This window comes from Rhinolophus sinicus, linkage group LG04 (assembly GCF_036562045.2).
Source record: "Rhinolophus sinicus isolate RSC01 linkage group LG04, ASM3656204v1, whole genome shotgun sequence".
Lineage (NCBI taxonomy): Eukaryota > Metazoa > Chordata > Mammalia > Chiroptera > Rhinolophidae > Rhinolophus > Rhinolophus sinicus.
Window position 1 is genome coordinate 160,435,719 of NC_133754.1, and position 26,955 is coordinate 160,462,673.

General features: G+C 45.0%; 1 protein-coding gene across 1 annotated transcript in view; it reads right to left on the reverse strand.

The window, feature by feature from the left end:
• GABBR2 (gamma-aminobutyric acid type B receptor subunit 2) overlaps nucleotides 1–26,955 on the reverse strand; it is a gene marked incomplete at its 5' end in the record, with an annotated part of 332,387 nt that overhangs the window by 150,948 nt on the left and 154,484 nt on the right. The window contains one exon of the mRNA XM_074331530.1: nucleotides 698–799. Within this exon, the coding sequence (XP_074187631.1) occupies nucleotides 698–799 (102 nt within the window). The remainder of the gene's footprint in view (nucleotides 1–697; nucleotides 800–26,955) is intronic.

The window sequence follows — 26,955 nt, forward strand, 5'->3', positions numbered from 1 at the left end:
CTCATCCTCCATGGCCAGGCTCAAATGCTGCCCCTTCTCTGGGGCTTTGTCTGAACCCTCTCCCAGAGCAGGGCAAGTCACTTCCTCCCTTGCTCCCAGGGTCTACAGTTCCGGATTCCCCTGAGAGGTATTTATCTTCCTCACCAGCTACAAGTGACCTGAGAAGAAGCGCAGGCCTAATGGTGTCTATGAGCCCAGGAGACGGTCTGGCACGTTTGCCTAGTGAACAGACATATGACAGTGAGGGACTACTTATACCTGGGTGACTTCTAGCTGGCCCTTTCTGTTCCTGGAGTGAGTGCCCTGGAGGGGGCCAGGGGCCTGGGCTTTAGTTCCAACCACAGTACTGCCACGCTGTGGTTTGGGGCCTGATAGATCCTCTCTCTGAGTCTCTTCATAACAGAGAGGACGCTAACTTGTGCCCTGCTTGCCCTCAGGCTGGGTTGACAGATATGAGATCACCGAGTGAGCTCTCCATGGCCGTGCACCTGGCACCCAAACCTTTGGCCAGTGCTGGACAACAAGCAAGAGGAAAACCAAGGGGAGGCAGCTCCAGGGAGCTTCTCCCCGTGTCTGAGAAACCAAGGATGAAATGAAACAGCTCCAAAGCGAGGCTTTTACATAGTCAAGGGGATGTGGGGAACCCCAGGCCTGTCCTCGTCGGCCTGTACTCCAGGCTATGGCCAGCTGCACCTACCTTCAGCTTCTTGACACTGGTGCAAGGGTCATTGGAGAAGCTCTCAGTGTCCGAAATCTCGATGTCCTCACCATACAGAACCCCAGTCAGGTCATTCCTCACCTGTCAGCAAAGAGAAAGCAGAGGGTGGGTATGCTGGTGGCCACAGGAAGCGCCAGATCAGAGAGTGTCCTGGGGAAGCAACTCAAACGGGGGAGGCAATTTTCTCCGCCAACACAGGAAAGGAGTGGTTTTTATCTTCATTATAAACCAGAGCGCCCCGTGGGGCCTTGGAGATCCCCCAGACCCATCCCGCACTTGACACACAGGCTTGAGGAGGTTAGACAAGGAAGGGGCTTATTAAAGTTGACCAGGACTTTCCTGGAAGAATCCAGACGAGCATCCAAGACTCTGGACTTTCATGCTGGTGGTTCTCCACAGCACTAATGACCTCCAAATCAGACTATTCAAATGTGTTTCGACAGTATTTATATTTTGCAATGTTTATTTGCAATATTACTTCAGTTCTTGGGTGAAGAAATAGCCAAGATGTTCAGATAGACAATGCAGAGTAGAAGATAGAGCAAGAGGTTATGGAACAGCCTTTGATGTCAAACGTAACTACATGTCTGCTGACACACAGAATGACTAACATCTATGAGCTTAGAAACCAGACGGCTGGAAACTCCACTATTTATCAGGACCAACCAGTAGTAAGACAGCCTGTATGGGATACATTAGAGAGTGGTGAGGACTGTGGTAAAATTGGTGACCACGTGTCTCATCTAAAAATGGCGGTTGTTGTTCGGCTCCAATCATGCTATGCCAGAATGGTGGTCCAGAGTTACCAGACCTTCTGATTTTGCAGGGAGAAGTTGGAAACCTAGATTTTTTTAAAAACTTTTAAAATTGATTTTAAGTGTGCTTTTCCAGGACCCATCAGCTCCAAGTAGTTGTTTCAATCTAATTGTGGAGGGTGCAGCTCACAGTGGCCCATGCGGGGATTGAACCAGCAACCTTGTTGTTAAGAGCACCACATTCTAACCAACTGAGCTAACCAGCTGCCCCAGGAAACCTAGATTTTTAAAATATAAGATCCCCCACATTCTAAAATGTTGATACTATTTTGAATTTTAAAAAGTAAGGGCCAAACCAAATAAATATGAAGTCTGTATCGGGACATGGTTATGGATGTATACTCTCTGACACAAAGCAATGGAAATTGAAGTGTGTGTTTTAGTAGAAGGAACCAGGTGGAGGTCGTGGGACCCAGGTTCCAGCTACTGCTCTGTCACTGACTTGTCTGTGACCTTGGCCTCTCTGTGTGACCCTTACCCTCTCAGGGCTTCGGTTTCTCCCTCTTTAAGAGAAGGTGATCCTTAAAACACTTCTTGTTCACACCTACTAGGATGGCTGTTATCAACAAACAGAAATCAGCAGTGCTGATGAGGATATGGAGAGATTGAAACCTTTGTGCACTGTTACACATACGATTACTACACAATCCAGCAACCCCACTTCTGGGTATGTACCCGAAAGGATTGAAAGCAGGTACTCAGAGAGAGAGTTGCACAGCCATGTTGATAGCAGCATTATTCACAGTCGCCAAAAGCTGGAAGCAACCCAAGTGTCCATCCACGGATGAATGGATAAACAAATTGTGGTTTGTACATACAACTGAATGTTATTTATCCTTAAAAAAGAATGAAATTTCGATATTCTACAACATGAACCTTGAAGACAGGCTAAGTGCAATAAGCCAGATGCACAAGGAAAAACATGGTATGTTTCTACTTATGTAAGATCCCTAGAGGAATCAAATTCATAGAGACAGAAAGTAGAGCAGCGGCTCCAGGGGGAGTGGCTGTGGGAGGAAGCCATGAAGAGCTGCTGTTCAATGGGGACGGAGTTTCTGTTTGGGATGATGAACAAGTCCTGGAGATGGAGAGTGGTGATGGTTGGACAATCTGAATGTACTTAATGCCACTGAACTGCACACTTAAAAATGGTCAATTTTATGTTATGTCTATTTTACCATGATAAAAAGCACTTGTGGTTCCAATGTACATAGCAGAATGTTGTCAATAGTCTGGCGCTGGATGTCACAGGACGGTCACTGGGCAACCACCACCACGGTAGGGGAACAAAAGCGCTTCAATGGCAAGTGCTGTGCTTTGTTTCTTTAAAAGGAGTACGGGCGAAGGGTGAACATGTGTCAGTTCTGGGTAGCGAGCCCATGGGAGTTTGCTATTCTCTGCTTTTCTGAATGCTTGAAATACTTCGTGATAAATGTTTTGTACAAAGAATGAAACCAGCACCGTTAGGGTGAAGCTTGTCTATCCTTAGTTTTTACTTTTACTTTGATGGAAGATTGGAAACAAGTCGTATGAAAAAAAGTTGACTTAGCCATTAAAGTTTATTTCTACTGCCTCCAATTCTTTCCAGATGCAGGTGGGGGCCCCGTATCTGTTTGGTGTGTCATGAGGATGTTGTGCAACCACAACTATCATTAAACATAGAAAATGTGCAAACTTGCCCCTGGTGGAAGGCAATACAGCTCAATGCACACACTGCTGGTTCTGCACGGTCAGGCCCTGGCTCTCTACTTCCGTGCGACCCAAATTTAGGAAAACTGCTTGAGCTCTCGAGTCTCAGTCTTTTCATCTCTAAAATGGGGGCAATACAGCATGTAACTCGGAAGGTTGTTTCAGGGCCCAGCAAAAGCAGTGAAGATGTGGAATGGCTTTGTAAACTCTAAAGTTCTTTATAATGACTAAAAGCTGGAAGGATCATTTCCAGGCATGAGGTGAGGCGCCAAGGCGGGCAGTGGTTTGGGGTATCTATCTTCATATAAGTGTGTGCTTGAAAGCTGTATATCATTACGGCAGATAAAATATCTTATAGGTGGTCAGAACACAAAACAAACAAAATCAAAGCACCCTAGAGGTCATCTCATTCTGCCCCTGATTTCACAAATGAGGAAACTGAGTTATGTCTCTCAGGCCAGGGCTCTCTGCATGCTTGCAGGCTGGCTTTTCTGGATCCTGCCAGATACGGATGGTTCCTGAAGCCTGATGAGCCAGAACAGGTCAGAGAAGATGGTCGGTGCAATCAGCTTCTCACTGCCCATAAATTCAGCAGCAAGAAGTCTGTACTCAGCTCGAATATTTATTCTAATGGATTTTTTAAAGGACAGCAAATGGAGGAAACCAGTAGTAAATGGTATTTTAAAATAACCAAAGCATGGAAAAGAAATAATGTAATTGATCTTCCTCACATGGGAAAAAAAAAATCCACACCTTCACATATAGATAGAAGGATCACTCAGTGCACTGATGAAAGATTTGCTAAGTAAATTGGAAAACAAACAAACAAAAACTCATAATTTTTTTTTCCTTTCTGGAACTGCAGGTATGTCTTGTTCAATGGAGCCAATGTCTGTTGGCAGTTTGCTGTAAACTGCATTGCTGCAAAGTGAAGCCTGTGTTTTCATTCACCTTCACTATAAAAGAAACATATGTTCTGAGAAAGGAGCCACCCTTAATTCCCAAGAAAATAAAATACACACACACACATATTTAAGTGTGTGGGGCCCCACAGGAAGCCTAATCTCCATATTGGGCCCAGGAAGGGAGCCATCAGGAGTCGATTTGCTGAAGGGTCCTGGCCATCCTGGGAGGAAGGAGGAGAGTTAGGCACTGATGAGCAGAGAGGGGACAGAGAAGACTGCTCGTCACCTGGAAGAGAAGGCCAGGACTGCCAGGACAGCAAGGAAGACCACGAGCAGGGCCCCCAGTGCTGCTAGAAGGGGTATCAGGAGGGGCTGAGTCCTTCAAAGCCAGGGCCTTGGGGCCAGCTCACAGGGCTGAGGTCACCTAAGGAAGAACTCTCCTTGCTTTCAGAGCAGGGAACCCGGGTCCCGGCCACTGGAGCAAATCCACAAAGAGCGTAAGTCATTTGGCACCACACAGAGGAAATAGGTGGGTCAGAGCCACAGGAATAAACAACCTGGCATGGGCGTTGAGGTAAGACCTGTTGACTTCCCCCCCACCCCAATAACTGGTATGGACTGTGGATATGAAGTCATACCAGAAAGCATGTTCCTAAAGCAGTGATTCTCAAAGTGTGGCTCCTGGACCAGTAATAGCAGCATCACCGGGAACTTGATAGAAATGCAAGTTCTTGGGCCCCACTCCAGACCTACAGAATAAGGTATCCTGGAGTGGGGCCCAGTAGTCTGTGTTTTAATCCATCCTCCAGTTTGTACGCTCAAATTTGAGATCCATTGTCCTAAAGGAAGCAGGATCAAGTTTAAACAAACCATTGGTTATGGTGTGAAAAAATTTTTTTAATGGCTTGGATATTTTCCCCCCTTGTTAAGGAGACCAGACTATGTCAACTGAGTAAGACAATTACCCAAAGAGTGAGTTGGACTGGGAACTATATTTAAAAAGGTATCACATCTAGAATGAAGGAGGGGACAACCACCCTCTGGTCTGTCTGCCTCAGACCAGACCTGGAGTCCTGGGTTCAGTTCTGGTTGCATTGATCGGGGCTACTGCCAGAGTGGTTCAGGCTCAGAGCAGAGGTGTGGCTGGAACAGGAATCAAGGACCCTTCAGGGAGGTCGTGCACATGGAGGTTGAGGAGTGTAAAGGTCACAAGGGGTGACACCAATGACTCCTCAGGCCCCCGGTGCAGCTTTGGGAATCGAAGATCCAAATCCAATAATTTTAACAATTGAACTCAGTCTTCAAATTCTAGGGAAGCCCAACATTTTGAAAGAAGTCAAGAGCCAGGCAGAATCAGTGGCTTTGGAAGAAAGCCCAGAGCCATGGGGACAGACCTGCTCAGGGTGAGCAGGGAGGAAACACTGTCAGGTCGGATCAACCATATGAAAGGCAGGTCCGATGGGTCTGCACACAACTCCCCTCCCTCCCAGCTGGTTCACTCCAATGAAGGCATCACAATGGCCTTGCACCTCCAACTGGCTGAGCACACAGCTTCCATTCACACACTAGGCATCAGGCACACACAGCCGGTCTTTATCCAGCCTGTGAGATGTAGGGGGAGAGCGGGCCGGTGGGAGGAGGAAAAGGAGAGGAGAGGAGAAGGTGGGAAGCTAACGGAATTGGGAAAGGAACAGACTATTTGGAAGAATTTTCTGGCTTAGTATAACTCAGCCCATTTGACCCATTTTAAGTGTAATGTGGGTCCACCCTGTTCCATCAGGGAGACTTGTAACCACCTTGAGCAGGCCACCGTGCCACTCCACTACAAGGTCCCCTCCCTGCTCTGAAGCCTGACTCTCTTCACTAAACACATATCAGCTGCCCAGATGAGGCTGGACATGCCTTCTCTCTGGAAATCACCCAATGATTGGGCTTAGAAAAAACTGCATTACGTGCCCCACTCTGAATAATTGCTCTGTGGATCATTCTCTACACCCACGCCTTCCCTGCTTCAGGGTCCCAGGACCATATCTGCATGTCCTGCCAGGCTCCTGTCCCGCAGGTAAGGCCAACTAACTCCCTGTCCATACAGATCCCTCACTTTAGTCCTGGACACCCCCTGTCCTCCAGCAAGGCAATGCAAGGAGCCTGAGCTCAGGAACCCTGGGTTCACCCCATGTCTGTCTGGCAAAGAAACTTCTCAGATCTCAGGCCCAGCCTGGCATCCTGCTTCACGCCCGTGGCGGGAATTCCATGTCATGCCCAGTCACTGCCTGGACACTGAGCTTGAGTCCCTTTCTGGACAGCTACCTGGTGCTTGGTCATTCCAGGATGGGGCCCTGTTTGTTCTCGCCAGTCTCTCATTCACTCACTCACTCACTCATTCATTCATTGACATTGACATTGACATTTGTTTTGTTCCAGGCACCATGGGAGGTGGCACTGGGACTCAGATGATCAGCAAAACTATTCACTGTCCTGGGTCTCTCTCGAGTGGGGTTGAGAGACGTTCGTCAGATGACCACGTTGGTACCTAGCAGGACAAGTGTGCTCAAGTTCAGGGGCATGCTTCTGGGAGACGTTGTCATGGAGAAGTCAACGCAGGCCAGGGGTGAGAGCAGGGAGAAAGATTCCAGGCTGAGGAGCATTGCTGGGAAGCGAGCCAGTGGGGAAACTTGAAGAAGAGCCGGGCTAGGGCGAGAGCAGTGGATGGGTCAGGGAGGGAGAAGGTGGTTGGCATGAGATGAGAAAGAAGAAGAGGCAGGGGCAGACCACGAGGGCCTCCTAATTCACAAGAGAGATTCTGGCCTTGAGCCTAAGCACAGGGGGGAGCTGTTAGAAGGTGCCAGGGAGGGGGTGGCACATTAGCACTGTGTTTTACAACGATGACTCAGGCTGCTGTGGGGTCACTGAGGGGCCAGGTGCATGAGGGAAACAGGAAGGCCAGTGAAGGGGCAACCAAATCATCCAGGTGAGAGATTCCGGAGGCTGGATAGGGACGGTGCTGAGGGTAGCAAGCAGTGACTCACTTGAGGATACATCTGGGGTAACTAATAACCTGTATGCGTCATCTATGGCTGTGTAACAAATTATCCCCAAACTTAGTGGCTTACAACAAGAAACATTTGTTGTCTTCCACAGTTTCCATGGTCAGGGATGTGGGAGCAACTTAGCTGTGTATTCTGATTCGGGGTCATTCATGAGGCTGCAGTCAAGATGTGGGCTGGGACTGGGATCCCCTGGAGCTGCATATCAGAATCACCTGGAGAGTTTTACAAAATAATGATGCCCTGGCTACGTCCTAAGCCAATTAGAATCTCTGGGACAGGACCCAGGCTAGCATTTTCAGAGCTCTCCAGGTGATTCAAACATACAGCTGAAGTTGGGAACCACAAATTTCAGGGGTAAAAGCAACAGCACTGCCAGGCCCACACTGGGTTGCCAACTTGCCAGAAAGCCCCTGACCCCCACCGAAACTCACCTACTCCCACCCTCTCATGACCCTCCTTCCCTGCCCTCTGCTGCCCCATCCAATAGTTATGTCTCATCTTTAATCACTAGATCCTTCTGCACCTGGGCCCCGGCACCTGGAGCAGAGCCTGACCATGTCAGAGGGAGAATGGAGAGAAGGAAAGGAGGGAAAAGGGCATAAGACAGAGAAAATAAGAAAGGGAGAAGAGAGAGGCAGAGCATTATCACAATTACAAGTTACTAGGTTCTAACCACGCATCCCAGGTGGGAAGGCTCTGACGGAGCAAGTGAAATGCGCAGTGGAGGCTGTGGGTAGTAATGGGGACCCCAGGCCACCCGACTTCTGTGGCCAGTTCCCCAGACACCTTCCCTAACGAGGCCACTGCACCAGCTGAGGAATCATCCAGAAAGGCAGAGATCCAGGAAAAGACCCGGAAAACCAGGTCTGCACCACACACACGATACAATTCTTTGAAAATTCTAATTAGGTTACAAAATGAACTTGAGAGCAAAGAGAATTCCCAGCTCTCCTATGGAAGCTGAGATAACCTACTTTGTCATTCAAATGTTCTGGCTATATATAGCCCCGGACTGTGCTGAAATGTCACTCCTCTTACCTGACTAAAGCGTATAATTATAGATTTACTTCTATTCATTCATGAAATGTGTCTTCACTTGATTAAACAGTTCATTCAAGTAAAATCCATTAAAATATGGAACATGTTAAAATGTGGCTCATTAGAGGCAGAGGACACCACTGTTGTTAAACGCTAATTAGAATAAACAGGTATTTGAAACACTCAAATCTTTGAATAATTCAGGTCACTTTTACTGGGGCTGGACCTCCCCAGGAATTTCCATTAATTTAAGGTAATTAAAAAATGAGCCGGCAGAAGAGTAGCAATGGCAGGAAGTGGTGGCCAACTTCCAACATGAAGGACTGTGTAGAAGACAGGGCACCTGGTTCTGGGGACTTCTGTGGCAGAGGGGGAACAACAGGTAGATGGTCCAGGAAAGCAGACTTTGGCCCAAAGCCAAAAAGAACTTTCCAAGGATGGAGAAGGCTGCTTTGGTGGATAGTGAGCTCCCTGTCATCAGAGGGGTGTAAGTAGAATCTGGTCAGGATGCTTGAGAGGGGATTCTTTCACTGCCAATGTTTGCAATTCCAGGACAACACGTGTTTTGAAATTCTACCTGGCCTCATTTTTGCCGTTTTGAATTTTAAAGTTGTTGAAGTGGCCCTCTGTAAGTTCTGACGTTTTTCAAAGATTTGGGGCATGCATTTAAATTCCTGTAGAAACAGCTGTGTCATTACACTTCCATCTTTCCAAACCTGATGAGTTTTCATTGAAGAAACTGTTCCTTTTGATTAATGGAGCCATCTAGTTTTCAGATTTCTACAAATAACTTAGCTCCTAATAACCTATAATCGAAGTTAATGTAAGTGAAATGCTTTTAGAAGAGCAAGTATAAATGAACACGTGTAAGAACTATTGTACATCCTTGATACTTGCACATGGGCAGTACCTGTGGGTATATGTATGCAGCTGTGTCCATCTGAAGACTGCACATGTGTGGGTAACACCTGCATGTTCACACTGCAGAGCCAGCAGGTTGAATGGTGACCCTCAAAAACGTATGTTGAAGTCCTAACTATCAGAATCTGTGAATATGACCTTATTTGGAAAAAGCATTTTTGCAGATGTTCTTAATTTAAGGATCTTGAGATGAGATCATCCTGATTACCTGGGTGGACCCTAAATACAATAATAAGTGTCCTTATAAGAGGAAGAGGGACACAGAGATGTGAGGGAGAAACCAGAGGCAGAGATCGGAGTGACGCGGCTACAAGCCAAGGAACCCCTGGAACCACCAGAGCTGGAAGAGGCATGGAAAGATTCTCTCCTGGAGCCATTAGAGGGAGCACGGCCCTCCCTGCTAACACCTTGACTTCAAACTTCTGGCCCCCGGAACTGTAAAAGAATGAATTTCTGTTGCTTTAAGCCACCCAGTTTGTGGTAAGTTGTTATGGGAGCCCCAGGAAACAAATACACTTGGGTCCTTTGTGACCTGGCTGCTCGCTGGTCCAAACCAGAATCCCACAGAGAAGCTCGGGCTTCCTGTCCTGTTTCCATACCTCACATCACAGGTGAGCCTTCCTCAATGGAACCCTAGCTTCCCTCTACTGGGCAGACACTTGTCCAGCAACTTATCTGTGGATTTTCTCACTTCCCAAGTTTTACCAAGAGCAGGAAAACAAGGGAAAGGCCACAGCGGCAGTGTCATGACACGGGGGGACCCAGATGGGGCCCCAACAGTCTCATGGGTCTCAGTGGAGGGTTCAGGAGTCCTGGTCGCGGACTCTGAGCTGGCTTGCAGAGGTAAATATTCTGAGCCCAGAAGAATTCATGCCGAGTCTTGAGCTGATTTTGCAGGAATGAGGCAGATGCAGCGTGGCTGGGCAGCTGCCTCAGCCTGAAGACACAGCCTGCCGATGCAGGGTTTGGCCCTCGGGACAGTGTTGTGGCACTCTGTGGGCACCCCTGGGGCCTGAGGGCGGGTGCACTTCCCTGAGGACAGTGACCTGCCCTCTCACCCTTGCACAGGGCTGTGGGGTCCTCTGATCTGAACTCTGTTCAGCCACTCACATCAAGCCTTTACGATAGTCCCACCTGCTTGTGGGTGTCTAGCCAGCCCACATGGTGGCTTAGAAGAGGGACCCAAACGGGCAGAGCCGGACAGCGACAGACAGGACCCGGCATGCAAGACCCCCCCCCCCAAGCATCTCCATCCTCCTGTGCAGCCCTCCCCACCATCTCCCCATTACAGCAGTCCTTCAAAGGGGGAGGGAAGAGCCTGCAGGCCACAGTCCCCTCTTCCCTGGCCCAGCACTTGCTCCTCAGGGGCCATCTCCCAGAACCACACTGCAGGGCAGGAACGTGCCCTGGACCTACTTGCATGGGGAGGGATGGATGATTCAAAGTAGCCAAGACTCGTTGGCTCACTACTCCCTCTTCCCATGAGCCAGCCTTTCACAGTTTTAGAAGTTCCATAGAATCGTAAGTGTGACAGGCGGAATTATAGTCCCCCACCAAAAAGATGCCCACTCCCTCATGCCTGGAATGCATTACCTTACACGGCAAAGGGGACTTTGCAGCTGGGATTAAGTGAAGGCTGTTGAGACAGGGAGACCATCTTGGATTATCTGGGAGGCCCAATGTAACCACAGGGGAGGGAGGGAGGTAGGAGAGTCAGAGTGCGAGGAGAAGCAGGGAGGGACAGACGGAGATTTGTTTGTAGAAACCACACTGCTGGCTTTGAAGATGAGGATGCAGCCAAGCGCCAAGCACTGCAGGCAGCCTCTAGATGCTGGAAAAGGAAAGGTCGCAGCATCTGCCCTCGAGACTCCAGAAGGAACCAGTCCTGTAATTATGGCTGGATGAGACTGATTTTGAACTTCTGAGCTCTAGTACTGTAAAATAATAAATTTGTGCTACTTAAAGCCACTAAGTTTGCGATGATTTGTTACAGCAGAACAGGAAACTCATACGATTAGCTTTGACCTTGAGATCCACACATCCCCAAACACCCCCTTTACAAGAAGCCTTCCCTTATTCCCAAGCTAGTGGTGACCCCGCCTCTCACGCCACAGTCCTGTGCTCAAGGCCACTAGCCCTGGCCAATCAGAGACTGTCCTGAGGGTCCACATACCCTCCGTCTGGGACCCCCGGAGGCCAGCAAGGGCGCTGCCTAAGGTGGGGGGACCAGGCCCCAGCCCCTCCTTCGATAATGCACTAGCATCTCCCCTTTGGATCCTCCCATCAGCAGTCTTTCCTTTGTCTCCCATTTTCCAAGGAGCTCACCGCTCTGCTGGCAGTCAGTGAAGTCAGGTTACAGCGAGCTGTGAGCTGTGGGGGAATTAAATTAGCCCTCAGTACCTCATTCCTTTCCTGTGACAAAGTGCCTGTTGCTCTAATTGTAGCAGACTCGTGGGACCAAACCAATATTTACAGAAATACTTGGATATTAATAAAACAGGGATATTATCCAGTTAAGATGATGAATACAAATCTCTATAGGAAATCAACAAGATGCAAAGTGCGCCTGTGACACCAAAATAGAGGAGGGTTATTAGAGAGATCACACCTGAGAGCACTAAAGGAAGCAGAACACAAAATTGCTCCCTGGCTTTCTGAGTCCCGTCCCTGCTCCTTGCCAACCAAGGAATGGCTGCGGGGATGGCAGGGGGACACACAGATAGGAAGTCCAGGCCTGCAAGACGCCCAGCCTGCAAATCCCAGGAGCTGTCACCGAGGCTTGGGGACCAGCGTGGCACCTGGGCCTCAGAGGAATGGCCAGGACCAGTGGGGTAAGCCACCAGGAAGTAGATTTCAACTCCCTCAGAGGCAGAACTTTCCAACAAGAGAGTGATCCAAAGATGGAAGGCCCTTCCCCAGTGGGAATGAACTCCCTGTCACTGCAGCTGTGCAGGCAGAGGAGGGGTTGCTATAGGAGGGATTCAAGCATTAGATGGAGGGGCAGAAGAGACTTCTGGAATCCCGAGGAAGGTCACAGATTCTTGAAACTGTACCCCAGTTCTGAGGACACAGATGCCGGAGGCTGGCTAGGTGGTACCTGGTCTCATCCCTGCAGAACCGGACAGCTTTGGGCAACTCGATAAGATGGAGAGGCAGTTGGATCTGACTGTCCATCTCTCACTTCACGTGGAACTAAAGGAATTCTCTGAGACCCTGGGGCAGCACTGCCCTTTTCACTGCCACTGCCTTTCCAGTTCGACATTCCAAAGTGGGTTCTCTGTCCTCCACTCTGGCATTCTGCCCAATGTCCTATGGCCCTAGGATTTGAAGGCCTACACTGACCCCTTCTTCCTCCAGGACTGCAGATTTGGGGTTGGCGGTGAGGGCAGGGGGAGTGGAGGCATAGGTGCAAACTTCCTCAGAACCCACCTCTCCTCCTTCCCCTCCTCCCACCCCTCACTCCAAGCCCCCAGGGAGCAAGCCAGCTGTAGGGGACATGGCAGGATGGCTCTGGAGTAACCTGCATTCTCTCAACAATGTTATGAAGCCCATGCCAATATGTCCTCATTTTATAGGTGAGGGACCTGGAAGGTTAACTGACTTGCCCAAGGACTTACAATTACTAAGCCAGAGGGCTGACATTCAAACTCGCGTTTCTCTGCTTCCTGAACTCTGGAGGGCTGAGTAAAGGGAGAAGAAAGGAAGGGGTTAAGGGGAAGCGTTGATTCCCAGGGTGGGTTCCAGCAGTGACAGGACCCAAGAAGGGCTCATTTACTTGAGTGTCTCCCTCAGACTGGGAGGTCTGGAGGGTTGGGACTGCACTGGGGCTTCTCCACGTGATCATATGGGATACAAATCAAGCAATCAGGACATTCGGGAGAGAGAAGAGGGCAGAGCTGGGCACCTTCAGGGGGCAGGCAGCAAGATCAGAAGGTGACAAAGAAGAGGAGGCTGGCAGATGCCTGACATGCACTTCAGCTCCTGGCTTCAAGGTCACTGCAAATACAGCCCTCTGTCCAGTGGGCATGTTGGCACTGCCATTCTCAGGCCCACTCCCCATGTGTCTGAGAGAGCGGCTGAGCTCAGAACATCACACCAGGGCTGCACACATTAGACAGTGGGGGAAACTGGGTCCCAAGAAGGGTAGGGACTTGCCCCCAAACACACAGCTGTCTAGGATTCAAACCTTGTTTCCTGCCTCCCAGACTGCTGCTGCCCAAAGTCGTGTCTTTCACAGCAGCCACAGAATGGGTACCCCAACGAGCCAGCAGCGGCAGCCCTTCCAGGACCTTTCCCAAATCCCTACAAGATGGGAGCTGCTTGAGGGTAGTGCCAAGCCTGGTTCCTTGGTGTTTCAGCGCCAGCACAGAGCCTGGCACAGAGCAGCCACACAGCAAACATTGCACAGAACTAGGGATCTCCCTGACATCCATCACCCTTGGGCTCAGGGTGTTTAAGAACTGTGGCTCCCAGGCCTGTGTGCACATCGCATCTCCCTGGCAGCTTTGTGGAATTCAGATTCCTGGGCCCCAACTGAGAGATTCTGACTCTGGTATGAGAGGACGGGGAGGGAGACCAGGAATCTGTGTTTGTATAAAGCATCCTGGGGTCCCGGTTACACAACAAGATTTGGGGACCACTGGCAGAGTGACATCCCAGTCTGATTGGCCCTTTAGCCTAAACTCCCTTGTTCTCCAGGGCCCTGTAATGAATACTATGGTGTACTGCTAGAAACTTCCATTCTCCCGGCTGCTGGGAGTGTTGGCTACTGATGGCTCACAGCTGGGTGTCTCCCTGTGGTTTATCCTTGACTAAACAGAGCAGCCTCATCCAAAGTCACACCCCCTCCTCATGGCAGCCCAAACCCAGACTTCTTGCCTCGGTTTGAGACACCTCGGAAGGGCCATCCTAGCTCCAACCTCCCCATGGGCTCAGCTGAGGCCTCTGCTGTAACTTCATTTTGTATCAACTTCTCCCTCCACCTCACTCCTTCCTGTGGGCATTCTCCCCGCCAAACCTCCTGCACGTCTTTGAGTCCCTTTCCTGGAAACCTGACCTAAGCTTTCTATGCTCAACTCAAACCAGTACTTTGCCCCCTCAGTCTTTAGATGACAACGCTTCTTGTGCTGAGAGCTCATGTGCAGCTGGGAGAAACATAGCTGCTTGCTTTGGGGTTATTTTGTGGGAGGACCCTCATAATAGCTCAGACCAGTTACTCAAAGACTTCAAATTTAAAGTAATTTCTAAACTTCACTGAAAGTCTCCAAAAAGGAAGCAAGTGATACAACTATACATATTCTCAATCCAGTAACCTAACAGTATAATTTCTTGCGTTGGTTGCCTTCTCCCATACCCTCCAGCCTGCCCTCTGATGCTCTGTTTCTGGAACCCGACTTTCTTTTATGGATGGCATCACTTGAGCTCCATTGTCCTCTGATTTCCAGGTAGGCTCGGCCAATGGGAGGCCCTGGCGGGAGTCGGAGGGCCAATGGGAGGCCCCAGCAGGAATCAGAGGGCGGGAGGAGGAAAAGCTCAGGGTATTTCTCCACATCTGCTCCTTGGCTTGGATACAGCCCCTGTCAAGTGAACCCTCCTCCCTGCAGTAATGCTGCTACCCCCCCTTGACCTTCAGGACTCATGGGTGGTCCTGACTCTCACCATTGATAGTCCCTGGTGCTGCACTGGCCCTGGTGGGTTCCCCTGGTCCTTTCCAAAGTACTTCCCCTAAAATAAACTTTCTTCACTTCAACTCTGCATGTGCCATCTGTTTCTTGCCAGGACCTTAACTGATACAATAGGTATATGTCTTTTAGGTAGAAATCATCAAAGTATAAACAATTTTATATCTTGATTTTTTCACCTCATTTTGTCATGTACATTCATAATTCATTTTCACCACCAACCACGCGCATGAATCCCTTTAAGTTCCTGACCTCTGCTCTGTTCTCAAGTCCTGCTCACTGAGCCCTATTGCAAATGGCCCACCTCCATGAATTCCTGGATTTTCCAACGAGCTGTGCTCACCCCACTGCTCCTCCCTCCCAGGCCCACACTTCCTTGGCCCCGTTCTGGAGCAACAGAGAAATTCCTCAGGGCCTCCACACCCCCACAACAGCACGGAGTCTCCTCGGCCCTAATGCAGGTGGCTAGGGGAGAATATCACAGCCTCACAGACTGATGGAGAGGAGCTCAGCTGTCAATAGTTGCTCCAAGGTCAGGAAAGACAGTCTGCCCTTGCTCTGGCCCGAAGCCCATGGAGCCAGCCCCAGCCTATAGAGATGCTGAGTGTGTGTCCTAGGAGGGAGCTGGCAGGTCAGGTGAGCCGGCCACGTCCTGGGGTGGACACTGCAGCAAAGTGCTGAGCAGACCAACAGCCTGCGAGTGGGGCTTTGAGGCTGTGCTAAGCTAGGCAGTTTTTATAATGTATCTTCCTAGGAGCAGTACCCGGAGACTCCGGGGAACAGGTGTTCACGGTGCAGAGTGCAACGGAATTTTCCAAAGGGGACCAGAATCGGGAGGCACCAGGGTTACGGTTATTGTCCATACGCCCCTGCCTGAGCTCTAAGAGGCTCTGGGGTCCTAGCCAAGTCCCTGTCGTTTTCTAGCATAATGGCATTGAATCTGACTCAGTCAACACTGGTTGACTGAATGAATGAGACCTTGGACATCCCGTTGATCTGCCTGAGGTGAGCGTCACATACACACGCTGCCCAGCGTTCTGAGGAGGCCTGAGAAGCAGCTGTGCTTTATCTGTATCAGAGGGTGTCAGGAAAGATGAAGGGCCCTTAGGCAAAAATGCTGGAATGTTCCAGAAAGGAAGCCACAGAGCAAAAGTGGAGAAGACCACACATCCATGACAGTGAGAAAGATAACAAGGACACCTGACATTTACTGAGCACCCTTCATACGCAGAGCCTCTCCACATGTCATCTCACTCCTCTTGACCATTGGTATAAACTCAAAAGATATGATTATGATCAGCTTATGGGTAAGTAAAATGAGATTCAGAGACATTGAATCAGTTGCCCAAGGTCACACAGTGAGGGAGCAGGGAGCCAGGATTTAACTTCAGGTCTATTGCTTTCCACAGCCCATGCTGTAAAACAGGGGTCAGAAAATGTTTTCTTTAAAGGGCCATATAATAAGGATCTTAGGCTTTGCAGGCCATACAGTCTTTGTTACAACTATTCAACCCTTTTCACATTGCAAAAGCAGCCATAGACAACGTGCAAATAAATGGCTGGGGCTGTGTTCCAATAGAACTTTATTTACAAAAACAGGGGGCTGGAATTGGCTCATGGGCCCACAGTTGTAAACCCCTGCTCTAAATCCACAACAAAGAGCCTGCGTTTCTATTTTCCCCTCTAGGAAGGCAGTGGCAGAGAGGCGAGAGGACAAACTGGAGTCAGGTGGCTCTAGATTGAAATGATGGCTCTGCCCTCCACTGGCTGGGCCACCCCAGGAGAGCAAGGAAACTCTGAGTGCTTTTCTCACCTATCAAGGGGGGGCATAACCACAACGTACCTTAAGGTTGTTAGAAAGATTAAAATAAGCTAATACATGCTAAGAGCCTACCATGGCTGAAGTTCACTAGATGGCAGGGTTTATTATCAGAGGCAACACTGTCAAGAAGGGAGGTGGAGAAAACATGACGTGAGGTTGGGACCAAGAAAGGAGGGAAGTGGTGGCAGTGCCATTGGGACTAAACTCCAGTAGTGGGTCTTCTGACAAAGGCTGGTTACTTTGGAGTTTCTGCAGAAGAACGGTATTCCACACCCATGAAATCCCCAAAGGGAATTCGCAGGCACCATGGTGGGAGGAATCTTCTCACCAACCCGGAAGGAGCAGATGTGTGGTGCTTGGTGACTCCCCACGGAGGCTAGGGAGGCAGCTGTTCACAGACTTGATATGGCAAATTGTGTGATGTGCTGTCTTCCTGGGGCAGGCAGCCAAGGAGTGATGGGGGGGGCCTCTGCAACCCCCTCCCCTACCACTTGCTGCCCACGGCTGCTGATTCATGCAGGAGGGACTGGGTGTGCCAGAAGGTATCCGAAATGGCTCTCTAGTGAAAAGCAAGGCTTCGGAAGGAGAGTGGGCACTTGGAGGCAGGGGGACATTTTCTTCTGTTTCCACTTCCCAAAGGTCATAGCCTTGGCAGAGAAAGGAGGATATGGAGAAAGTCTATTAATATTACTGAAGGCCAGGATGTGGCTTACGATGGCAGATGATGAGCCCCCGACAAGGTATGGCACTCACTGCTCCAAGACTGGCAATGCCATGTTCGGTGAGAATTACCCATCTGATCGAGAGGATGCTAAACTGAAATCTGAGAGGGAGAAGAAAAGTGCCCAGGAAAAGGTATAAAACCAGACATGATGAGGGTCCCCAGGACATGTAAAGAATTTAAAAGGGGGTCACAGAAAAGGAAATGCTCAGGAACTGTCATATATCTGTATACCGAAATATAAAGTATGGGAAGCAACGTTAGCTCTGAAACTTTTGGAGAAGACGATAAAGCTGAGCACAGATGTCCAACTCCCACCTAAGCTACCTCCTTCTGAAAGCGACAGAAAGGACCAAGGCAGTATAAAAATAGGGGGAATCTGCCTCAGCATGGGAACATAGGAAAAAGTGCCACCAATATGCCACCAACTTTGAGGAATTTCTGTTAGGTACAGTGCCAGTGAAACCAGATTGAAGCCTGACTCACAGTTCTCCTTCCCAAGAAAGCAGCGTGGTGCTTGAGGAGGGCAGACGAGCTCACAGGACCAACCTCGCAACCTCTGATGGAGAGTGAGTGCTGGAGAAGAGGCTGGGCCACAGGAGGGGTGCAGAGCCCATTGGGGGAGTCCACGTCCGTCTCGTGTGCAGCCCCAAAGCCTTCTGGAGCGGCTGGGCCCTTAGAGCCAAGACAAACAAAGCCTATCTAAGCCCCGTTTCCCAGGATAGGCCAGGGAAGCTCCCAGGCCCAGCAGGCAGGAGGATAAGGGAGAGACCAGGAACAGCAGTGCACATCTGGAGCAGCTGTTCCAACAAACTAGAGAAGAAATGCCCGCAGCACAAATGGCCCCCTAACAGCCTCCTGCTGTTTGTCCCTGGCTGCCAATGTGAAATTTCATCATCTAGTCTTTCAGATTAATAGCCACGGTGAAGAATCTTAACAGCATTTCGCTACAACAACGAGGGGGCCCCACGTTCACTGAGCCATGCTGCAAGCAAATGCTAGGCCAGGAAAGACCTAAAAGACACGTGGAACCTATACCACTTTCTGAAACGTAAAGGAAGCAAACAGGAGGAGAAATGTCACCTCTAAGAGGACTTGCTGTAGGAATGAGAAGTAAATTGTAGCATCTATTGTTTACTTCAAGGAGGTTAAAGGTAACCTGGTCTCTAGGATGTGTAAGAAATGCAATATGTAATAATAGAGACTGAAATGAAAAGAAAGCTGGCAGAGTTACAACAATGATGGTAGGAAATGAATAATGTTATGAGGATTTTAAAAAGCATTAGGAACATTAAAGAGCAGAATTTAATTGTGGAAAGCCAGTGGATGTGATGGAGTACAACACTGAGATAGTCTCTCAGAGTGTAGACAAGGAGGACAAATAAAAATCACCAAAGAGAATAAAATGAAGAATAGATGACAGACACTCACTTGTGAATTACAGTTGACCCTTGAACAATGTGTGGAGGACAGCGGAGCCAACCCCCTGCTCAGTCGAAAATCCAAGTATAACTTTAGACTCCTCCAAAACTTAACTATTAATCGTCTACTGTTGACCAGAAGCCTTACCAATAGCATAAACAGTCAGTTAATGCATAGGTTGTGTGTTATCTGTATTATATACTATATTGTTACAATAAATGAGAAAGAGGAAAAAACGTTATTAAGAAAATCATAAGGAAGAGAAAACATTGATTGAAAAATATCCATGTATAAGTGAACCCGTGCAGTTCAACCCCTTATTATTTAACAGTCAATTGTATCGGATTTTCTAAAAAGATACCAGAATAAAAAAGTAATCATTAAAGATATAACAGAAGAAAAGTTCTGCAATCCGAACACCCAGTTCTTCAAAAAAAAATAAATAAATAAAGTAAAAAAATGGTAATCATATTTTAGACAAAATAGGCAAACATCCAACATGTGCTATATTTTCTTTTTTAATTCCAAGGAGTAAGAAAGAATCCTATAAGCATCCAAAACAGGGAAAAACAGACTTATCTACAAAGGAATCAAATCAGATTGCATCAGATTTCATTACAACATTGATGTAATGTCTAGAGAAGTTTGAGGAAGAATATTCTGATCATAGAAATCTGTATTTCATAGGAGAAGCAACAGAGAGAGACGGATCTATGTAAGAAGAGCATGGTATATATAAAACTCATACACCCTTTCTGATAAATACTACTCAAAGATGTATCCATGCCTTGGAGAGATAAAGCAAGAGGCCCAATTCATGAAAGATGTCATAAAAATTGAAGCCAAATAAATATGAATCTGAATCTTAAAATCATAGTTATTATAATATAGTTCTAAAATAAAATCATTATCTCAAATTAAAAATAATTGTAAAAGAATACCTACAATGTAAAGAATAAAGTTAAATAACTCAAATGATAATACAAAATTAGACATGATGAGAATGGGCAGTAAATAAATGTGCTAATTTCTGTAGCTAACCATAACTTTTGCATTTTTATACTGGTACTTACAGAAGTAGAAGCCTAGTATTTTAAACTGAAAATGCAATTATAGAATAGTCTTATTATAATGAGGATGCCATATTACTTAACTAAAAGTATAGAATTTGGCCAAAGCTGCAATCAAACATAGATTAATTGGCTTAAATACATTTGCTGGCAACTAAAAAAGAGTAAAACATAAGTATGCAAATTAAGAAGTTAGAAAAAGAATGGCAAAACAAACAAATAAATAAAGAAGAAGGTATTAATAAAGATAAAAGCAGAAGCAAATAAATTAGAAAGGAGGGACTTGATACAGAGCAAAAAAATCCAAGGGCTGGTTCTTTGGGTCAAAAGAACAAGATAACGGCTGTTTCACTGAAAATTTAATTTTTTAAAACTATACATTCTTTTTTTAAATTTTATTTATTTATTTTAATTAAAGTTTATTGGGGTGACAGTTGTTAGTAAAGTTACATAGATTTCAGGTGTCCAATTCTGTATTATATCATCTATAAATCCCATTCATTGTGTGTTCACCACCCAGAGTCAGTTCTCCTTACACATTCTTGAGCAAGAGAAATGTCTGGAAAATTTGTCTATCTCTGGGAGGGGGAGTCATCTTTAAAGGGAAGGCAAGTGGACTCCCCCTCCCCCAAGTAACCAAGGTGTTGTTTTAAGGAGAATGAGCTCTACTCTGCAGCAAAATGGAATAGAACCATTTAGGGGTAGGGTTCTAAAAGAAACCCTCTCTGATTTTTGGGGGTTTGGACATCTGAGAAGAAAAAGCCAACAGAGGTTCTGGATCCATGGGAGAAAAATGGCCAAATCACTCTCGATAATGTGTTCCTGCATCTTGGGAGTGGCCCTCTGTGGAAGCTAAAACACTGTTCCCAGAAAGGTTGCAACCTGGGAACCTAGTGAGGAGCTTGAGGACGTCAGGGAATGTGCCCAGGGACCTGGGTCAGTAGCAGTAAACAGTCTGACCAGTGTCAACAGCGCCACCCAGTGGCAGCAGGAAGCAAGGGCCTCAGAACACATGCTCTCCCAGCCTGGGGATGGAAAGACCACCAATGTTGGCTATTTTCATGGAGGATGAGCTTGGAGTGGGAGACGCTAACCTCGGTAAATCTGGCAGGTGGAGTGCTTGATCCAGGTTTAATTTAACTTGGAAAAATAAGAAATGGGACCATTTTTTGTACGCTACATTTAAGTTGTTAATACCAGTTACATCAATAAACTAGCAAACTAGCTAGTTTAATCAAGGAAAAAAGTGGGGAAACATATCTGTAATGAGAAAGAGCATGCAACAAAAAACAGAGAGATTTTAAAAACTGCACTCAAATATATGCTAATCAATTTGAAAAGCTCAAGGAAATAGACTATTCTCTGGAAAATATCCACATAAGAAGTATAAACCTAAAGTGATCTAGAAGCACGGAAGAAGCCACCGAGATAACTTGTAAAATGGTGGAGTGGGAGACCGAAAGTCCTGGCTGGTTTCACAGATTCATTTCTGATGTTCAAAGAGCAGCTAATTTGTATATTTTATAAACTGTTCCAGGGCACCTGAAATGATGGAAAGCTTTCTGATTCACATTGTAAAACTAGAATAACTCTGATAACTCTACCTGATTAAGGACGGCACAACCAGAGTAAAATATCAACTCCTCTTACAGGAAAAAAATACCTAGATAATTAAGTTGATTGAAAGAGTAACGCAGCATAACAAACATAGGTTTATTTTAGGAGTGTTAACACGGTGTAATGTAAATGTGAATTCCAGATCCATTTAGCCAACTGCCTAGTCAACCGCTCCATCTGGATATCCAGTAGGCATATCTAAACTAACTGTTTATGTCCCTCTCTAAAACTTGGTCCTCTGCATTCTTCAAATTAATGAGTAGTAACTTATTTCTTCTAGTTGCTCAGACCAAAAACTTTGGCTCCATCCTTGATGCCGCTTTCTTTTTCACATCATACATACATTCTATCAAGGGATCTACTCTGTCAGCTCTACTGTAAATAAGATCCAGAATGATTGGTTTTAATTATTTAGTTCAAGTCACCACCTTCTACTCAGCAGCCAGGATGGTCCTTCTAAAATGTAAGTTAGATCATATCCTTCTTCCTTTTAAAAACTCCTCAATAGCCCAGAAATAAACCCATACTACTATGGTCAATTGATTTTCAACAAGGATGCCAAGACCATTTAATGGAGAAATAATGCTCTTTTCAACAGTGATGCTAGAACAACTAAATAGCTTCATACAAAAGAACGAAGTTAGACTCTTACCTCACATCCTATACTAATATCAACTCAAAATGGACAAAGACCTAAATGTAAGAGTTAAAACTATAAAATTCCTTGAAGGAAACAGGTTTAAGTCTTCATGACCTTAGATTAGACAATGGTCTCTTAAGTATGACACGAAAAACACAAACAACAAAAGAAAAAAAATGAACAGATAAATTGGACTTCACCAAAATTAAAAACTTTTGTGCAAAGGACACCTTTAAGAAAGTGCAAAGACAGCCCACAGAATGGGAGAAAATATTTGCTAATCATATATCCGGCAAGCATCTAATATCCACAGTATATAAAGAATTCTGATAACTCAATAGCAAAAAGACAAATAACCTATTTAAATACTGGACAAAGATTTTGAATAGGCAGTTCTCCAAAGAAGATATACAAATAAAGCTAGACACTAAATGCCACATATTTTATGATTCCTTTTTTTTTTTGGTTATGATTCATCCATTTTCTAGTTTTACTGAGATATAAATGACATATAACATTGTATAAGTTCAAAGTATACAATAAATAATTTGATATATGTATAATTGTGAAATGATTACCACAATAAGCCTAGTTAATATCCATCACCTTTGTTTCTTCTGATAACAAGTTTTAAGATCATACTTTAGCAACTGTCAAATATACAAACAAGTGTGGTTAACTATAGTCACCGCGCTGTACGTTACATCCCAAGAACTCATGTATCTTACCACTGGAAGTTTTGTACCTTTTGACTACTTTCACTCATTTCCCCATTTCACTTCCCACCCTTATGATTCCATTTATATGAAATGTCTATTACAGGTAAATCCATAGATACAGAAGGTAGATTTGTGGTTGTCAGGGGCTGGGGGGAGGGGAAGTGAGTAATTGCTAATGGATATGGAATTTCTTTTTGGCGTGATAAAAATGTTCTGGAATTAGATAGGGGTTATAGTTGCACATCATTATGTACATTACCCAAAACTATTCCATTGTGCACTTTAAAATGGTTAAAATGGTGGATTTTCTGTTATGTGAATTTTTTTTCAATAAAACAAAAACGAAATATAGTAGCTTCTCAACTGACTCAAAGTATAAGCCAAAGTCCTCACAAATGTCTTGTAAGAGCCAAAAATCCCACCCTCCCACCCACCCAACAACTGCTCCACTTCTCCCTCCCCCACTCTGTTCCAGCCATAAATGTTCTCCCTGCTGTGGCTCCAGCACCGCCAGAATCATTCTGGTATCAGGACCTTTGCACATGCTGTTTTCTCTGGAACCCACTTCTCCCAGGTAGCCTGTGATTTGCTCCTCACTGCCTTCAAGTGGCTGCTCAAATTTCACCTCCTGTTTGAAGCGCTCCTTGATCTCACCCCGACCCTCATGGCATATCCTATTCCCCTTATTGTACTTCATTTTTCTTCCTAGTACTTATCATCATCTGACATATTATACATTTGCTTATTGTTTTTATCATCTGTCTCCCCATACTAGAATGCAAGCTCCTTGAGGGCAGGCACTTTGTTTCATTCACTGATGTGTCTGCAGTGCCCAGAACAGTGCCCAACACATCCTTGGCACTCAATAAACATGTCAAATGAAAGAATGCATTATGGAATGGACACAACAAAATGGATGCTTATAACCTATCACACTAATAGATCAAAGAAAAAATTGCATAGCTATTGTTACAGATTCTAAAAAGACACCTGATTTTTTCAGCATGCATAACTGGTTCAAACACTGAATAAATAAAAATATAATATCCCTTAACGTGATGAGAAATATCTGCTCTTCCAATAGATATCATACCTTACAAACAGCATTCTCACTGTAGTCAAGAACAAGACGAGAGAATGTCATTATCACAATTTTTAAATATAACTCGAAGGATGTTTATTGAATGAGGCAATAACAAAAATAAAATTTAATTTATTTTGAGTATTTTTTTGGGTACTGTTGTAAACCCTAAGTGCTTTATATGTATTAATTATTTTAATACTTACAACATGTGGTCTATGTGCCCATTTTCAAGGACACTAAAAAGTTAAATAATTTGCCCAAGGTCACCCAGCTGATAAGTAGCTGAGCCAGAATTAGAACCCAGGCAGTCATTCTGTTCTAACCACTATGCAGCACTGCCTCATAAGAAATCATGAAGATAAAGATGTTGTAATTCTGGAAAACAGGAAGCAAATTTATTCTTGCTCCAGATGGTATTGTGATCTACCTAGAAAACCCAAGGGAATTCAGAGAGGAAAAACTACCAGAAATAATTACAATTGAATATGGCTAGTCATAAGATGTATACACACTGATCAATAGCTTTTATATATACCAGCAATAACCACTTTAAAAACATCAAGGAAAACAAATTCCATTCCCTAAGGCAGTAAAAATACTTGAAAATAAACCCAACAGGAAATGGAAAGGATCTATATGAAGAAAATGACAAAACTTTACTGAGGGCCCAATAAGAAATTTTGAATGGAGAGATGTTCTTTGTTGATGAATAGATAGACTTAGTATTATAAAGATGTCAAATGTCCCCTGAATTAATTCCAGAGTTACTGAAATTCAAATAAGAACACCAACCGTATTTTTGGAACCTTACAAAAATTAAATTGGTGAAAATAAAGACAATTGTGAACAAAGAAGGGAGGACTGTATAATATTCACAGCCAATCGGATGTGAGTGACATGCATCACTGTCAGGCCTGGCTCATAAATACTTTCCATGTGATACTCCTCCATGGTTATTTTCTTTCCAGAGAGGAACTTCGAAGCCACATGCTAAAGATGGCTGATCTTCATTCAGTCAATTTGAATCCCAGAATGACTGAGAAGGAATCTACCACACTAACCTGTGCCTAACTCAGAACTTCATGGAATAATAGTCAAAACACTAGGATGCCAATTCCAGAATAGACAGATCAATGCAAAAAAATTTTAAAAGTCAGGAATAGTATAAAGCTGCACTGTCCAATATGACAGCCACGAGATATATGTGATCACTGAGCTTTTGAAATGGCTAGTTTCACATGTTAAAATGATAAGTATTGGATATACTGCACCAAATAGAAGACTATTAAATATTATTAAAATGAACTTTACTTATATCTTTTCAGTTTTTTAAAGGTGGCTAGTAGAAAATTTAAAATCACATTACCATGTTTCCCTGAAAATAAGACCTAGCCGGACAATCAGCTCTCATTTGTCTTTTGGAGCAAAAATTAATATAAGACTCAGTCTTATTTTACTATAAGACTGGATATAATTAATATAATATAATATAATATAATATAATATAATATAATATAATATAATATAATACCGGGTCTTACATTAATTTTTGTTCCAAAAGACGCATTAGAGCTGATAGCCCAGCTAGGTCTTATTTTCAGGGAAACTGGATATATGGCTTGCATTATATTTCTAGTATACAGAACTGGTCTAAAATGTATACAAAAATGTAGTATATTATTTTCTAAAGACAAAATTTAGCATAGGTGTTTTAAGTGAGGCAGGGAAAGATATATTAAATGCTGGAAGAATTATTGAGTGACTATGGGGGCAAGAGAAAGAAAGGTTTGATATTTCAGGTCATATGCTGAAATTCCAAATAAACTGAAAAATGAAGTAGTAAAAGTTCTAGAAGAAAGTGGAGGTGAATATTTACAAAAATTCTGGGGACAGGAAGAGCATGCCAAGCATAAAATTAAAAATGAAAAAAAATGGTCTTCATAAATTCAACTACATAAAATATTAAAATTTCAATGTTAGCAAATAACATAAAAACATAATTGAACGTCACAGGAAACATGAGGTTATAGCTGCAACAAATGTGACAAAGGGCTGATATCCTTACTGTATAAAGAGCTCTTATAAATCAGTAAGAAAAAGAACATGCAATAGGAAAATGTGCCAATAGCATGAACAGCCAATTTACAAAAAGAAAAACAGAAACGAAAAAGATTCCTGGTAAAAAAGAAATTCAATCTTAGTAGTAATCAAAGAAATGCAAATTAAAATAGCAATTGCCAAGCATCAAAAATGAAAAACATGCAATGTTGGCAATGAGTGCTCTCATATACCGGGGTGAAACTAAACTGGTCTGATCTTTCTGGAGGACAATTTGGCAACATGTACAAAAGGTTCCAAAATGTGCATACACTGTTTCTAGGAATTTATCCTCTGAAAATAATCAGAGATGTTCACATAAAAATACAAATATGAGTTTACTGCACTGTTGTTTTGTAATCAGGAAAAACTGGCCACTATTTCTATATAATGGAAGCTTCCTTGAGTAATTATGGCATATCCACAGGGTAGAATTTTTTCAACAGTTACTGGAAAAACAGCAACAGAGAATACACATGTACCTCCTGTCCCAGCCCAAATTCCTCAACATGGCAAATATTTTTTTGAAGAAAAAAAAAAAATCTCTTAACTTTTAGAAAACAAGAAGACCACCAATGGACAGAATATTAGCAGAACTGTTGCAATACAGGAAGGAATGGCACAGATTATAGGATAAATAAGACTGGGGGAAAACACTGCCCAAAACACATCAGAGGGGGCTGTGTGCAGATGGGCCAGTTCATAGGGTCACCAGGCCCAGAGCCTACAAGCCATTATGAGATGTGGTAGTGGAGAGTATCTGCTGGCCTGGGAAAACATTCTCGCTGAGTTGCTCAATTAAAGAAGCCATTTCTATAGTAAGAGCAAATATCTGTTTATACATGCTCACTTACATACATTGAAAAACTGTTAAGACGTATGCCTGTAGATGTTAACCATGACCTTTCAGTGGGTAGGTGACGGCCAATTTTTAATGTTCCTTTTT